Source organism: Hippopotamus amphibius, chromosome 10, assembly GCF_030028045.1.
Source record: "Hippopotamus amphibius kiboko isolate mHipAmp2 chromosome 10, mHipAmp2.hap2, whole genome shotgun sequence".
In the NCBI taxonomy this organism is placed as follows: Eukaryota; Metazoa; Chordata; class Mammalia; order Artiodactyla; family Hippopotamidae; genus Hippopotamus; species Hippopotamus amphibius.
In genome coordinates this window covers 111936562-111950648 of record NC_080195.1, presented here as the reverse complement: position 1 = coordinate 111950648, position 14087 = coordinate 111936562, and the positions used below count along the sequence as shown (strand labels likewise).

Here is a 14087-nt window from a genome sequence, read left to right as displayed (position 1 = left end):
AGTAGTACTTTAACAATGTAAAGGTTTTTCCCCCAGAAAATAATTGTAATGATGGTGTGTTTTACAAGTTGTTGATGGTAAAGACATTTTCCTTGAAAAGAGTTTTGACACATATTACTTTAAATAGGGTTCTGAAATAGTGAATGTGCAAAATACATTGTACTAATTAAGCAAGCTAGAAGTAGTAAGAACATTTGTGATTATTATGTTAATTTCTGGGCCAAATAAAAAAGTTCAGTCATAAAAGAAAGGGGTGGGTGGAGCTGGGTAGAGAATGAAAGAGAGAAGAAAAGCCATTTTGATTTTTCATAGCCATGCTAGCCGGCACTTTTCAATACATGTCATGATTGTCTAAATTCAAATTTAATTTAAAGCAAATTATATACAATTAAATACTCAGAGCCAGTCACACTGGCCACATTTCTAGGGCTCAGTTGCTGCGGATATAGAACCTCACCTTCATCGGGGCAAGTCCTATGGGACCGCGCTGCCTAGCCATGGGCTGTGGGAACTGCCGTGATGCTTCAAAGAGCCCTCATCCAGCATTTCATTTCTCCTACTGAATCACGCTGAAGTCAAACCATGTTTAAGCTGATCTGTTTAAATGAGAATTGCTATTCAAGAAGGTGTGTCACTCGACCCTAGTGCTTAGGTAGCATCTCAGTGTAAATACACACTATTTTATTAGATGCTAGTCATTAGAAAAATATTAAAACAACAGACTTCCTATGAAGGAAGGAAGATAGGGTTTGCTTTTAAATCGACTGCCTTCCCACACTTTGGAACCAGAGATTATACCTGAAAAACGTCTCTTGGATGTTCTTACTTAGAGTTTTCCTTGAAATCATAGTTTCAAAGTTAAATGATCAGAATAAGTTACAGGAATGCTTAGAGATGATCACAGATGCTCTGGTGAGGACATCTGGATGCCAGCTTACGGGCAAGCAAGGATCCGACTGCAGAGTAATCCATGGACTTATCTCAAAGCAAGTGCTGAAATCCAGGGAACTCTGTGTTTTAAAGAACTATATAATATAAAAAAGGTGTTTGTCATTTGCCCTTTGTGCAAAGCTTCTCTGCATTACCTACGACGGTTTTTTATATTTCCTTCTTTTTTCAACATCTCACATTTGACGCCGTCTTAAATGTCTATGAAATTGACCACTATCAGTTCCATTCTCCTTACACTTCTGCTCTTATCTAAACTAGACTTTGTCCTCACAAGGGCCATGTCTTATTTCCTTATACTCCAAGCACCTGGCACATATTGAGTACCTTGAACAAGTGAATGGATGGATGGATGGATGGATGGGTGGGTGGATGGGTGGATGGATTAATGGACAGATAAAGAGGCTGAATTTCCTTCTGACTCTACATGGAGAAATCTGTACATCAGGCTGTCAGCTGCAGCTGAGCCAGACCTAGGATTCACCTTTTCCCTAATATTAAGATGCTCAGACAAGAATGACAGGACTTTAGAAAAGTCAAAACTAAGCCATCTAGCTCCACACCAAGCACCATTTTTCTGAAGTGAACTGGGACAGGTAGAGATTTTATAAAAGGGTTCTTCCCCCTCTAAAAATGAAGGGAAAGGGAACAGAATTATACCCTCCCCATGTCACCCCTCCCCAGCCTCCCCTCCCCTCCCTAGGCTCTCCACCCCTCCCTTCCCCCAGTTTTTTTTAATATAAATTTATTTATTTTATTTATTTATTGGTTGGGGTCTTTGTTGCTGCACACGGGCTTTCTCTAGTTGCTGAGAACAGGGGCTACTCTTCATTGTGGTGCACAGGCTCCTCATTGTAGTGGCTTCTCTTGTTGTGGAGCACGGGCTCTAGGCACTTGGGCTTCAATACTTGCGGCACATGGGCTCAGTAGTTTTGGCTCACTGGCTCTAGAGCACAGGCTCAATAGTTGTGGCACGTGGGCTTAGTTGCTCCATGGCATGTGGAAACTTCCCAGAGCAGGGCTCGAACCCGTGTCCCCTGCCTTCGTAGGCAGATTCTTAACCCCTGCGCCACCTAGGAAGTCCCCCTTCCCCCGGTTTTAAATGGAGCTTTAAAACAAGCCAGTCCCTAAATTAGGAGTTTGGGATTAACATATACACATTCCTATATGTAAACTAGGTAAACAACAAGGACTTACTGTATAACACAGGGAACTATATTCAATACTTTGTAATAACCTATAATGGAAAAGAATCTGAAGAAGAATATATATATATATATATAAAACTGAATCACTTTGCTATACAGCTAAAACTAACACAACGTTGTAAATCAACTATACTTCAATTAAAAAAAATAAAAATAAAATACAGTATATGCTCAAAAACAAAAAGCCAAAAAGCCAGGTAGTCCCTTCACATCCAGGGAGTAATATGGTTCATCCCCTTGCTCCACAGAGAACAGAATCCCAAGCATCTCCTGGAATGTTGACTGTGCACACGGATTCAGGCCCACGTCCCATAATGCTGAGTCAGGGGTCTGGAATGGTACCCCAGGTGATCCTGATGCAGGGGGTTTGTGACCCACACTTTGAGAATCCCTGAGTGCAGCCAAAATGTAAACACCCCCCAAGTGACCTGTCCCATTACAGGGTACTTCCATACTCTCCCTCCCACTGATGTCATGATAAAATTATTAAGGTCAGAACTGCATTTAGGATATTCACAATCAGACCACTCTGTGGAAGCTTTGTGACTGATAGAGAGCTTTGGGCGTCATGTCAATGGAACCAGTCAAACCTCACGACCACTGTGTACCTGTGCTCCCTTTGGCCTTGGACTCACTCATCAGTAACAATTCTCACCCCACCAGGCCATTCAGAGACTCAAGAGATGCAGGTCAAAGTGCTGAACACTGTAAGGTCCAGCACACATGCTCAAGATTGCCATGGTCATCTTAAATTTGGTGTGATGAACTCTTTTACAAACTGCAGTCTGCAAATAATAGGAGCTTTCATAAAAAGGGAGCCAGCTGGGGTTAAACATTAAGGTCTGGCTCCAGATTCAAGAGATAGGCTTGAAATTCTCACTGGAAGAAGTCAACACACTGTTGACTTACTCAAACCCTCTCTATCAAGGGCGTTTCCTTCCCCTGCTGGAGGAAACTCTCAGTGTGCCAGCATCTGTCAGCTGAGCCTTGGCATAACAACCTTTCCTCTGATCTCTTACAGAGACAGTCAGGTATCCCCAGGGAGCGGCTGTTTAAAGGAAGGGAGGCCACCTCACTGGGGTTAGGGACAGAATCAAGAAAGAGAGTGGGGGACTTCCTGGCGGTCCAGTGGTTAAAACTCCACGCTTCCACTGCAGGGAGCATGGGTTCAATCCCTGGTCCGAGAACTAAGATCCCACAAGCTGCGCAACATGGCCAAAAAGAAAAGAAAAAAAAAAAAAAAAAAAAAAAGACAGACCAAAATAAATTTTTTAGAATAAAAATATATAAAAAGGAAAGAGAGCGGGTGATATTGTGTCCTGCCTGCCTCTCATGTCCCTTAATTCAACCATCAAGTTCAATAAAATGATGCCTGCTCTCAGCTAAATGCCCCAGGCTCTCACCAGATTGGTATCTTACATCAGGAACCACACAACTCATTCTTTTGCTTCCTGCTGGCTGTGACCATGCTCCACGGGGGTCACATCTCCCACGGAGTTTCCCACCTGAGAAAGACATGCTCTCCCTCTGCTCCAGGAGAGTCCAAAGAAAAGCGTGGGGTATGCGCTGGGTGTGCGCTGTGAAGAGATGTAATTTGGGACTGGAGCTACACAGAAGTACCTTCCTTACTTTAATAATAACTTTTAATGTATCATATAGTACAAATACCAAATCATGGGTATTTTTGTTTAGCACGAGGCTAATTTTTAATGAGCACCTTTACAATGGGTTGAAAGAAAAAGAAACAATAGCCTATATTGATAAAGCAAAACTCATGATCGTGGACAGAAAACACAATCTTGGAATGATCTCATCCATGACTCAACCCCTTCATCATGCAGATAAGACACTCAGGATAAAAACCCGGTAAACGGGTCAAGGGTGGCACTCATAGCAGGAAAGCCCCGGGGACTCTGACTCATGTCTTTCTGTTCTGCCTCGCTGGGTCTCCAATCTGGCGGAATCCTTCTGGGGAAGTTACAGTCCAGGTCTTAAAAGAAGCAGGGAGTCTAGGTGGACACAAAGCCTTAGTGAAAGATGTGGATGTGATGATTCAAGGTGAACCGCAGATTTGCAGGCAAGGATGATTTGCGGGCAAGGATGGGTGTACTATACCTGAGAACCCACAAACAGTGACTAAGGAAGGTTATCTCCAAGTTCAACACCGCTTGCCTTCCTGCCTACGTTCCTTCACACAACTGCAGACACGTGAGGGCTGCTTTACTGAATTTACTGTGTGACTTTAATCTCAGCTCCAAGATTGTCCTTTTCCCATCTGTGAAGAAAAGGAAAACAGTATTTCCCAGGTGCTCTCACAGGAGTGCTCAGAGTTTTAAAAGGGCACATAGAATTTCTCAGAACCAACTAGATGACTACAAAATGTCACCACCAGCACGTGCAAAGCGTGCTCCTCACCAGAAGGGACACAGGAGCTCTCTGAATTCATAAAATAAATGACAACCATTGCTCACTCTCCTATCCTGTGGGCTGGGACAGGGACTGTCCTAAGTGCTCTTGGTGTTTTAACCCACTTACTTCTCACAACAGCAGCCACTCTATAAGGTTGGGATTATTATCTCAGTTTCACAGATGAGACAACTGAGGCACAGAGACATTAAGTCACTTGCCTAAAGTCACACAACAAGTAAATAGGCAAGCCGGCGATTAAGTCCAGGCTGTCTCGTGTCCAGGTCTTTGAATAGTAGCACCTGATGAAGCTGGGTCGGGAGACAGGGCCTTGGAGAGTTTCCATCTCAATAGCCCCTAATCCTGACTGCTTTTGGGGGGAGCTTCTTTTGAAAATGTCCATTCCCAGGCTCCACGCAGACCAAGTAAGTCAGAACCTCTGGGGTGGGGCCTGGGAATCAGCATGTGTAGTAAATCTCCCCTGACAGGCCGCCAAGGAGAGAGAATGTCTGCCCCACACTCCTCCTCGCCCCTCGTTTTACCAGCAAGAAAACTGAGCCCCGAAGGCCAGTGACTTGCCGACATCACACAGCTGGTGCCGGAGTTTCCACCAGGACGGTCAGGCCCACCACTCTTGTCTGCCCTCGAAATGACCACATCCCATAAAAACTCAGATCATACCAGGAATCACCACAGTCTGTAAGCGGCTCGTGTGGCTTCACTTTCACAGTTCACAGCCTACACAGTTGTAAGTACCTAGAGAAAACGATCCAGCCGGTCAGACAGAGGGTTGAGGGAGCTTGGGTCAAGGCAGGCGTGATGGGGGTTTCACCTTCTACATCTGTGATGCTTAAAGTCTGTATTACCTCTGTAATCAAGAAAATCAATTTAAAAAAAAAAAAAAGCACTAGTATGAGCCCTTTCAATATGCTTTTCTTGAAAGAACCAATAAGTACTTTATACAACCTTTTGGCTTGAATGCACTAGACTGCCTAAGCTGCCAGTGTCATTCTTCTTTCAAGGACTTGAAAGGATTATTGCAGAAATAAACACAAATTCCTTGCACTTTTAGGAAGTGGATGGCAGGGCTGATGCATTTGTCTGATTCCTGAAGAAGCTTGAACAAGCACAGCCTCGTGCACCCTCAGCTCTCCGTGAACCTGGCTTTGCTTCTAGAAGCCAGCTCCCAGCCATCTTCCCAGCCAAGGCAGTAACAAGGTCTTCAGCTACTAAAACTTGCATAAAACAGACAACACGCAGCCAGCCACCAGCTGCTCTCAATCTTGATGAAAAATTTAGAAACAAATTACCCTTCTCCAAAAGAGTCCAATAAAGTCACTCATTGCAACACAACCACCACACTCTCCTCTGTGAAGCTGTCAGGATTCCAGCCGCCCTAATTAAGCCCTCTTACTTCCCTGGTCCCAGGCTAAGAAGAATTCAGCCGCACTAAATCCCATCAAGGAAAACCGAATGCCCTTTGCCCTTCCCCTACAAAAGAAAATCTGTGCAGGCAAGCTAATCTCCAAACCCATTTCTATGAGGCACCATCAATCAGACCAGAGCTCTTTGCTGCATTATTACCTTGTCAAGGTGTGTGGTTTAAAAAATTTCATTCCATTTGGTGCTAATGGCACTTTTTTCCAAGCTTCCCTTTCAAAGCCTGGACCATACTTTGTCATATTTAAATTGCTTAAAAGCAAGCTGGGTTGGCTCCTTGGAGAGATGGCTGATTCCAGGCTGGGACAGGGGAAATGCAAAGAAAATTCGGGACATCTTAATGAGTCAAGTGCCCAAAAACTAAGACGGACATGTCAGAAGGATGCCAGAGTCAGCTGGAAGGGATTCCCACTGGCCACATCTGGAGCAATCTGAGCATCAAAGTGAATAGTGATGGGAGTAAATTATAATGTATAATGTATAAATTATAATGTATAATTTTAAAATTAGTCCTTACTAAAACTGTAAAATAAAAAAAAGAGAGAAATGGAAAAAAAGAAATGTCTCTTCTTTACAGAAGAATGCCAACTAATAAATACAGAAAAATGATGGAACCAGAAAATCATTCTTTTGCAACCACTATAGAAATAAGGGATTCAGGCAATGACTTACCAATGAATGTAAATGTTATTATGTGAAAGGCTGTCAAGAAACAAGATATTCACACAGTATTTGTAGATTATATATTAACTATAAAGTCCAAAAGTTACCTTCATGCTGGAGAAACCTGGGGGACACCACCTTACCCAAATGATCAATCTTATTACCAGTAATAGAGAAAATTGGCATCACATGCCCACATGACATTACGCATGTCTTGCCAAAAATATTTAACCTAAATTGAAGTATGTTGGGGAAACTCAGACAAATCCATATTGAAGGGCATCTTGCAAAAATAGTCTGGATCCTTCAAAGATGCTTATTTCAGGAAAGACAAAAAAGGTGGGGGAACCACTGGACATTAAAGGAGACAGAAGACCTGACAGCCAAAGGCAATGCATGGTCTTTAGCTGGATACTGGTTTTGGGGGGAAAGAAATCTAGAAAGGACAACTGAGGAAATTTGAATATGGACTGAATATTGTATAATACTATTGTATCAATGTTAAATTTCCTGTCAACTACTGGGGTTAAGTAGAATGGCCTTGTTCTTATGATACACATGCTGGGGTATTTAGGGGTAAAGTGTCATAAAATTTCCAAGTAAATCTCAAATGGAAAGGAAAGGAAGGAAGGAAGGAAGGAAGGAAGGAAGGAAGGAAGGAAGGAAGGAAGAAAGAAAGAAAGGGAAAGGGAAAGGGAAAAAGGAAGGAAAAGAAAGAAAGGAAGAAACAGAAGGGAATGAAAAGAAAGGAAGAAACAGAAGGGAAGGGAGAAAGAAAAAGGAGGAGGCAGGGAGGAAGGGATAAAGCAAGAAAGAGAGAGAAAGAAAAGCTGAGCGAGAGAAGCAAACATGAGGAGAGAATGTTAACATCTGCTGCAGCTAGGCAAAGGTACATTGGTATTCCTTGCACTATTCTTGCACCAATTTTTCTAAAGATTTTTAATTGTCCACAATAGTAAGAAAAGCAAGCTAGTTTGAATCCTAGCTTCATCTTCACGTATAGTCTTGGTAGGAAATAAGCTAAATTCCTTTGAATTTAATAAGTTGAAATCAGTTAACCTTGACTTAAAACCAAAAAACACAGATTTCTGTGTCCTTTACCTTCAAAAACACTGATATTCACCAGAACCAGGGCAAAGCTCTGACAGTCCTGAGTCCCCATTCCTGTTGGTAACAACCAGCTAGAGCGGGTACAGCTGCTCTGTTGGGGTGGGGCACTCTGTCTGGTTCCCAAAGGGCCCCTGCACGCCATCTTCTCCCTGACACATGTATTCACTCATGCTTTCATTTCTGTTGTCTGCCTGGTCTCTGGGGACATCTGAGTTGGAGACAAGGGCCAGATGTCAGGAGTGTGGTTGTGTGCATATTACATTGGGGATCATTTCCTACAGTGCAAAGCTTGGTGCTAATCACAGCTTAGCCTCTAAATGGCTTTTCACAGGTTCACAGAGACATCATCTGTTATGCCATGAATTTTCTCTCCCCAAAATTCATTTCTTGAAGTACTAGCTCTTAGTACCTCAGAATGTGACCTTATTTGGAAACAGGGTTGTTGCAGATGGAACTTAGTTAAGATAAGTTTATACTAGATAGGGTGGCCCCTGATCCAACATGACTGGTGTCCTTATGAAAAAGGGAAATTTGGCCACACCCATGCACGCAGGAGGGACGTCATGTGAAAATGAAGGCAGAGATCAGGGTGATGCAGCCAAGGTCTACAAGCCAAGGGACACCAAAGATGGCCACCAAGAAGCTGGGAGAGAGGCCTGGAACAGACTGGTCCTCAGAAGGAACCAACCCTGCCCACACCTTGTTCTCTGGGCTCCCAGCCTCTAGAACTGTGAGAGAAACCATGTCTGTTGTTTAAGCCCTCAATCTGAGGTTACAGCAGCCTCAGGACACTCACACAACTTCCAGGGTTGCTCACAGGGGGAGGACAGAGTGGACAGGCGAGCAGATTCTGGATACACACTGGCAAGGCCAACTCCACCATCTACTGTAAACATGGGCAAGTTCCAAACAATGCGTCCCTGTCACCTCATCTTTACAACAGCATCCACTCATAAGAAAGTTGTGTAATTTGGTTAATATTTGAGAACCGCTTAAAAGAGTGTATTTAAAGATTGGATATGTGTATATATATAACTGAGTCACTGTGCTGTACATCAGAAACTAATACAACATTTTAAATCAACTATACTCCAAAAAAATTTGTTTAAAATACAGTGAAACACTGAGTTGGGAAAAAAAAAGTCTTCACTTAATAAGAGCTATGTAGTGCTGTTTTTTTATTTTTATTATTGTTATTATTAATCTTGCTATGGCTGTTCCAAAGTTTGGAAGGTCTCAGGTAAATGTGTTTTCATAGTAGGATGAGTTTTGGACCGAGGGCTCCTCCTGGCTTCAAGACCCCTCTGTGCCACTAGCATATGACCTGGAACAGAGTGTAGTCCTTCTCTGGGCCTCCCTTTCTTCCCTCTTTTGTAAAATGAGGGCATGAAGGTAAATCTCCAGACCCCAACCCCGTGCTTTCTAGTTAGCCCAGGCAGCCTCCAAGCTCAAGCAGGCTCAGAGGGGCCCCAAGAAGCTGTGTGGTCAGAGTTTGGAGTTTGCCAAAGACCCTACAGCAGATTCTCTCTGGGATCTAAACTTTAAACTTATGTCATTTTGTTGAGTTTAAAACAAACAAACAAATGAAAAATAGACCTGGTGCTTTCAGATACATTTGGATTTGCTGGGTTAAAAAATGAACTCTCCTAATCCCACTAAGAACGGAAGGAATCCTTGAGAGCATGTATGACCTCCTTAGATATTAAAAGAGCTCACTTGCTATTGGCCCAGGGGTGGGATCAGACAGGAACAATGGGTGAAAGCTAGAGAAAAACATTGAATACAAGTATTTATATCTGAACTTGATGCTGTTTTATCATTGTCAAGATTCTCAATGATTTCCATATATAAGCAGAAAAGAGAGAAACTCTTGAAGATGGAATTTTAAAAGTGGAATTACAGGGTCATGAGGCTGACACAAGTCATTTGTCTCCATTACCATCCCGACCTGAGATCAAGGTCACCATACAATTTTCCTGGGCAGCACTGATTAAGCAGCACGACACATAAAGTGTAAAGCATGCAATACTAATTCACTTTGTATAAAGCAGAAAGTCTTCACCTACCCAAGGGAAGCTGAACCACAGTAAGATTTACAGTTACAGACTTCTGGACGTACAGCCCCTTCATCTCCGCCACGCAAGTCACAGTGCCATTACCCTGTGGCGTCAGAGTCAGGATGCTCACTGCGCTTTGAAGGTCCTTGGGCTCCGGGATGGAATAATAGCTCGAATGGCTCATCGGAACCCCGATCTCCCAGGAAAGGTCTGGGAGTGGGGTCCAGCCCGATGCGCGGCAAGTCACGTTACAAGGTTCATCCACAATGACGACAAGACTGCTTTCAGGAGTGAGCAACGGCCCCATGACTGAAGAAGAAAAGAGAAACGTTTGGAAGGAATGCTCAGGCCTCTCAGTGCCAAGTTTTTAAAAATTCTTCCTTCAGACCACATTGCATGAGCGCCATCTTCTCGGGCCCAAATGGACTGTGTCTGTGTCCAGAAACCTTAACTCAGGCTTGATCTGTGTTTTGTTTCATGCTGGCCAGGTTCACATAAGAAGGGGAGGTGGCTCACCAGAAAACAGATTCCAGAGAAAGTGAAAAAATAAAAATCAGCATCCAGGGGAATGTAAATTACATGGGACAGAGAGGGTGGACGTGCCCGACGTGGGGGGCTACACCATCACTGCAGTGGAATTGCAGACTTGCCCGGGGCTGCCCTGGGAGCCAAAGCTAAAAGGGAAACAACCTTTACATTCTTTTCATTGTAAGGAGAAGACATCTCAGAGCTTCATGGGAAGTAAGTCTCCCCTGGCCTTTGGTTAATCAGATTCATTTTATTTATTTTGGGACAACACATTTTTAAATATAATTTCCTGTGATATTGCCTTAAAATATTTTTCTAGGTACAAATTAAATACAAATCTGATCTAATTATAGAAAAACTACCTTAAATCCTGTATCAGAATATATTAGATCAGTTATTTTAAAATTTTTAGTAAAGACCTGCTTGTATATGCCTGGGTTCACACTGTAAATAACCCATCGGAAGATAGCGCTTGCATGGGCTAATGTTACTAAAATAACCCGAGGACTGGCCCCGGTAAAGACACAGCCTTAGTGAACTATACAGACATTGAGATATTCAAATTAAAATACGCTAAAACTCTTTGCCACATAATATATTGGAAAGAACACTGGACTAAGTATCAAAAAAGTCTACTCTTGATCCTGACTTTCCCACAAAATTGCCATCAGCTTAGGCAAGTCACTGAAATTTTCAGTCTCTCTGTTTACTATCTGGTGAACAAAATGAATTAACTAAAGCAGTGGTTTTCAAACATTTTGGTTTCAGTATCTTTTATATGCTTAAAAACCACTTAGGACTCCAAAGACCTTTGGTTTATGTGGGTTCTATCAATATTTCCTGTATTTGAAATTAGAATTAAACATTCCCTTATTTTTAAATATTTGTTTTAAAATAACATTAATAACCTATTACCTGTTAATATGGGTTAACATATTTTTATGAAAAAATATCTTTCTTTTTAACCCAAAATAAAATTAGTGAGAAAAATGACATTGTTTTCTATTTAGGCAAATCTCTTTAACATCTGGCTGGAGTCTCATATCTGCTTCTGTCTTCAGTCTGTTGCGATATATTGCTTTCTTTGGATATAAAGAAAATCTGACTTCACATGGATATATGGTTGGAATGGTGAGGAGGCTTTTCAGATAATCATGGATATTCCTTGATACTACACCAAAACTTGACAAGTAGTGGTTTCTTAAAGGTTAGTTACACTGTGGAAACTGAAACCATATAAAGAAACTTTCATTCTGTTACATCAGAATCCTTTGCTCTAACTGGCACTTTGAATGATCTTTTACCTTGGCACAATTTTGTATCGTTATACATCAGTCAATTGGAAAACGCCGGTCCACTGAGTTATGCAGACCTTCCCGATGTACAGGGGGAAACTCCCTGTACACTCATGACAAGGAGTGAGACAGGCAACTTACATCTTCGTATTACTATGGAAACAGTGGTAACCTCACAGACCACCCTGAAAGGATCTAGGGGATGCCTGGGAGTTCCCAGACTAGACTGAGCTAGATCACATCTGAAAGATCTTCTTACTCTGAAATGTTAGATTTCCAATTATTCCTTTCTTGAATAATGTCTTGGAGTAAGTAAAGCACCTCAGCTATTTCAAGGGTAACTGTAAACAATGAGAGGGGAATGGATTTGTCCCTTAAGGTACAGGGTTTTGTGCTTATTCTTTTTAGTTCATTCATTGTTTCATTGATGGAGAGGTTCAAGATAACAGAAACTGGAGGGGAGAGGAGGAAATGGTACTGCTTCAGTTAGTGACAGCTGATCTTGAACTCAAGTCTTAGTGGCCTTCAAAACACAAGAGGTCTAGAGTTTGGTGTGTGATTAATTGGTGTATGGGCAATAAATGGACAAAAATACAGCAATCTGAAGCACTTCCTTTTTCAGTATATATTCATGATCCACCTTTGCCCACTGGCTTTCACAAAAGTCATCCCGTGGCATCACAGTTTACACAGGGTGATGGCTAGAATAGTCACATAGATTTTGGATGACTCAACATGGAGTTATGTAAGTTCTCTTTATTTTTCTCACGGATACATGAGAAGGAAAAAACAATCTTTGGAAAGTTCACTTTCAAAATAAACTGGATGTTTCCTCTGTTTTCATGATTCTTTTCCCTTTAAAAGACCCTGTTGCCCAGAGAACTTTTGTTCCTCTGAGATCAAAGTGCCATTCAGACCAGTGCAACCAGGGCAAATGGATTTAGTTCTGTCTCCATTTATGGGCTCCTTCCACATCACCTTGGGGAAGACTTTAACTTCCCTGGATGCTTGTTATTCCATCTGTGTTAAAACCAAAAGCTACACTAATTACCAGCATATTAAAATGCACGTTAGAGGTATGCAGACAACTTCACAGATGCGTCTTGGGAAAGATGCTATAAAACCACATGGATTTGTGAATCTGACATGCCATAAGCATGGCAATAATGCCATGCCCTTGACTCTATTTCCTTGACCCAGGAATGCCCTCCCCCTCTCTTTCTTCCCCATTTTGCCTGTTATCTACAGACCTTCAAGGCACATCTCATATGGCACCTGCTCCATGGAGCCATCCTAGAAGCCTTCGCTGTCTCTCATGTCCCTTCTCAATTTGAACCTGACCTTGTCTCCCTCTCACTGAGCTTGCCAGTATCTACATTGCATCACTGTCATTCATGCACTTGCATTATCCACTCTTCTTGTAAGATTCTTGAAGACAGGACTGTGTCTTATTGCATTCACCTTTGAGTTCCCCTTAAATGCCTAATGCAATGGTGTGCTCCTGTTGGGAATGCAATAAATAATAGCAAAAGATTATATGGAGGTTGTAATGAACCAGGTGCTGTTGTAAAGGCTTTATACAGACCTACTCATTGGATCCCATAACTGCCCTAAGATGAGGAAACTAGTGCACAAGGTCATGAAGTAACATGGCCAAGGTCACACAGTCAGTGACAAAGCTGAAAATTGAACCTGGCAGTCAAGCTCCCACGTCTGTGCTATTAACCAGTAGACCTCTTTGGCCCCCCAGCTTCACATGCAGTAAATTGAAACAGACAGGGCTTTGGAGTCTTCAGACCATCCTCAGTCATTTTTCCATCTGATCCTCATAGTAAACCTGAGTTATGGGCAGGAGAGCTTTATCCTCACTTTAAACATAAAGAAATTGAGCCATTTCAGGAGTCAGCAAGGTAGGTAACTGATGAAAACAAAATCAGAACTCATATCTTTGGTTCCTTGTCCTGTGTTCTTTCCTTTATACCACAAATAATTAGAATAAGAGTTTGGTCATGCAAACTAAGCCAGTAATCTAGGTAGCCTCACAGAATCACTTATTTAGAGAATATTGTTGTGCGCCTAATTAAACCACACAAAATTAAAGATACATAAAAGTAAAGATACAACAATTTGGCTAAATTTAAAAAATACAAGTAGAAATAGGTAGACATGTATCTCCAGCAAACATCATCAAATTTGATTTGATAGCATTATGAATATAGACCAAATCATTGCAAATTTCTCCAAGACAAACAAACAGACATAGGGAAAAATGGCATAGACACAATGTACTCTGTTAAAAGAAATGCTGCCATCAGGAACTCTAAAAGCTTCAATGCATCTATAAATAATGCATAATTACAGTTTTTAAGGAATGCAAAATGATTAATTTTGATAAAGATGTCCTGAATCCTTGTAAAGTATCCTTTTATTTT

General features: G+C 41.9%; 1 protein-coding gene across 1 annotated transcript in view; it reads right to left on the bottom strand.

Annotated features, from left to right (window-relative positions):
* IGSF5 (immunoglobulin superfamily member 5) overlaps positions 1-14087 on the bottom strand; it is a 45510-nt gene that overhangs the window by 18746 nt on the left and 12677 nt on the right. The window contains exon 4 of the mRNA XM_057697064.1: positions 9842-10141. Coding sequence (XP_057553047.1) covers positions 9842-10141 — 300 coding nt within the window. The remainder of the gene's footprint in view (positions 1-9841; positions 10142-14087) is intronic.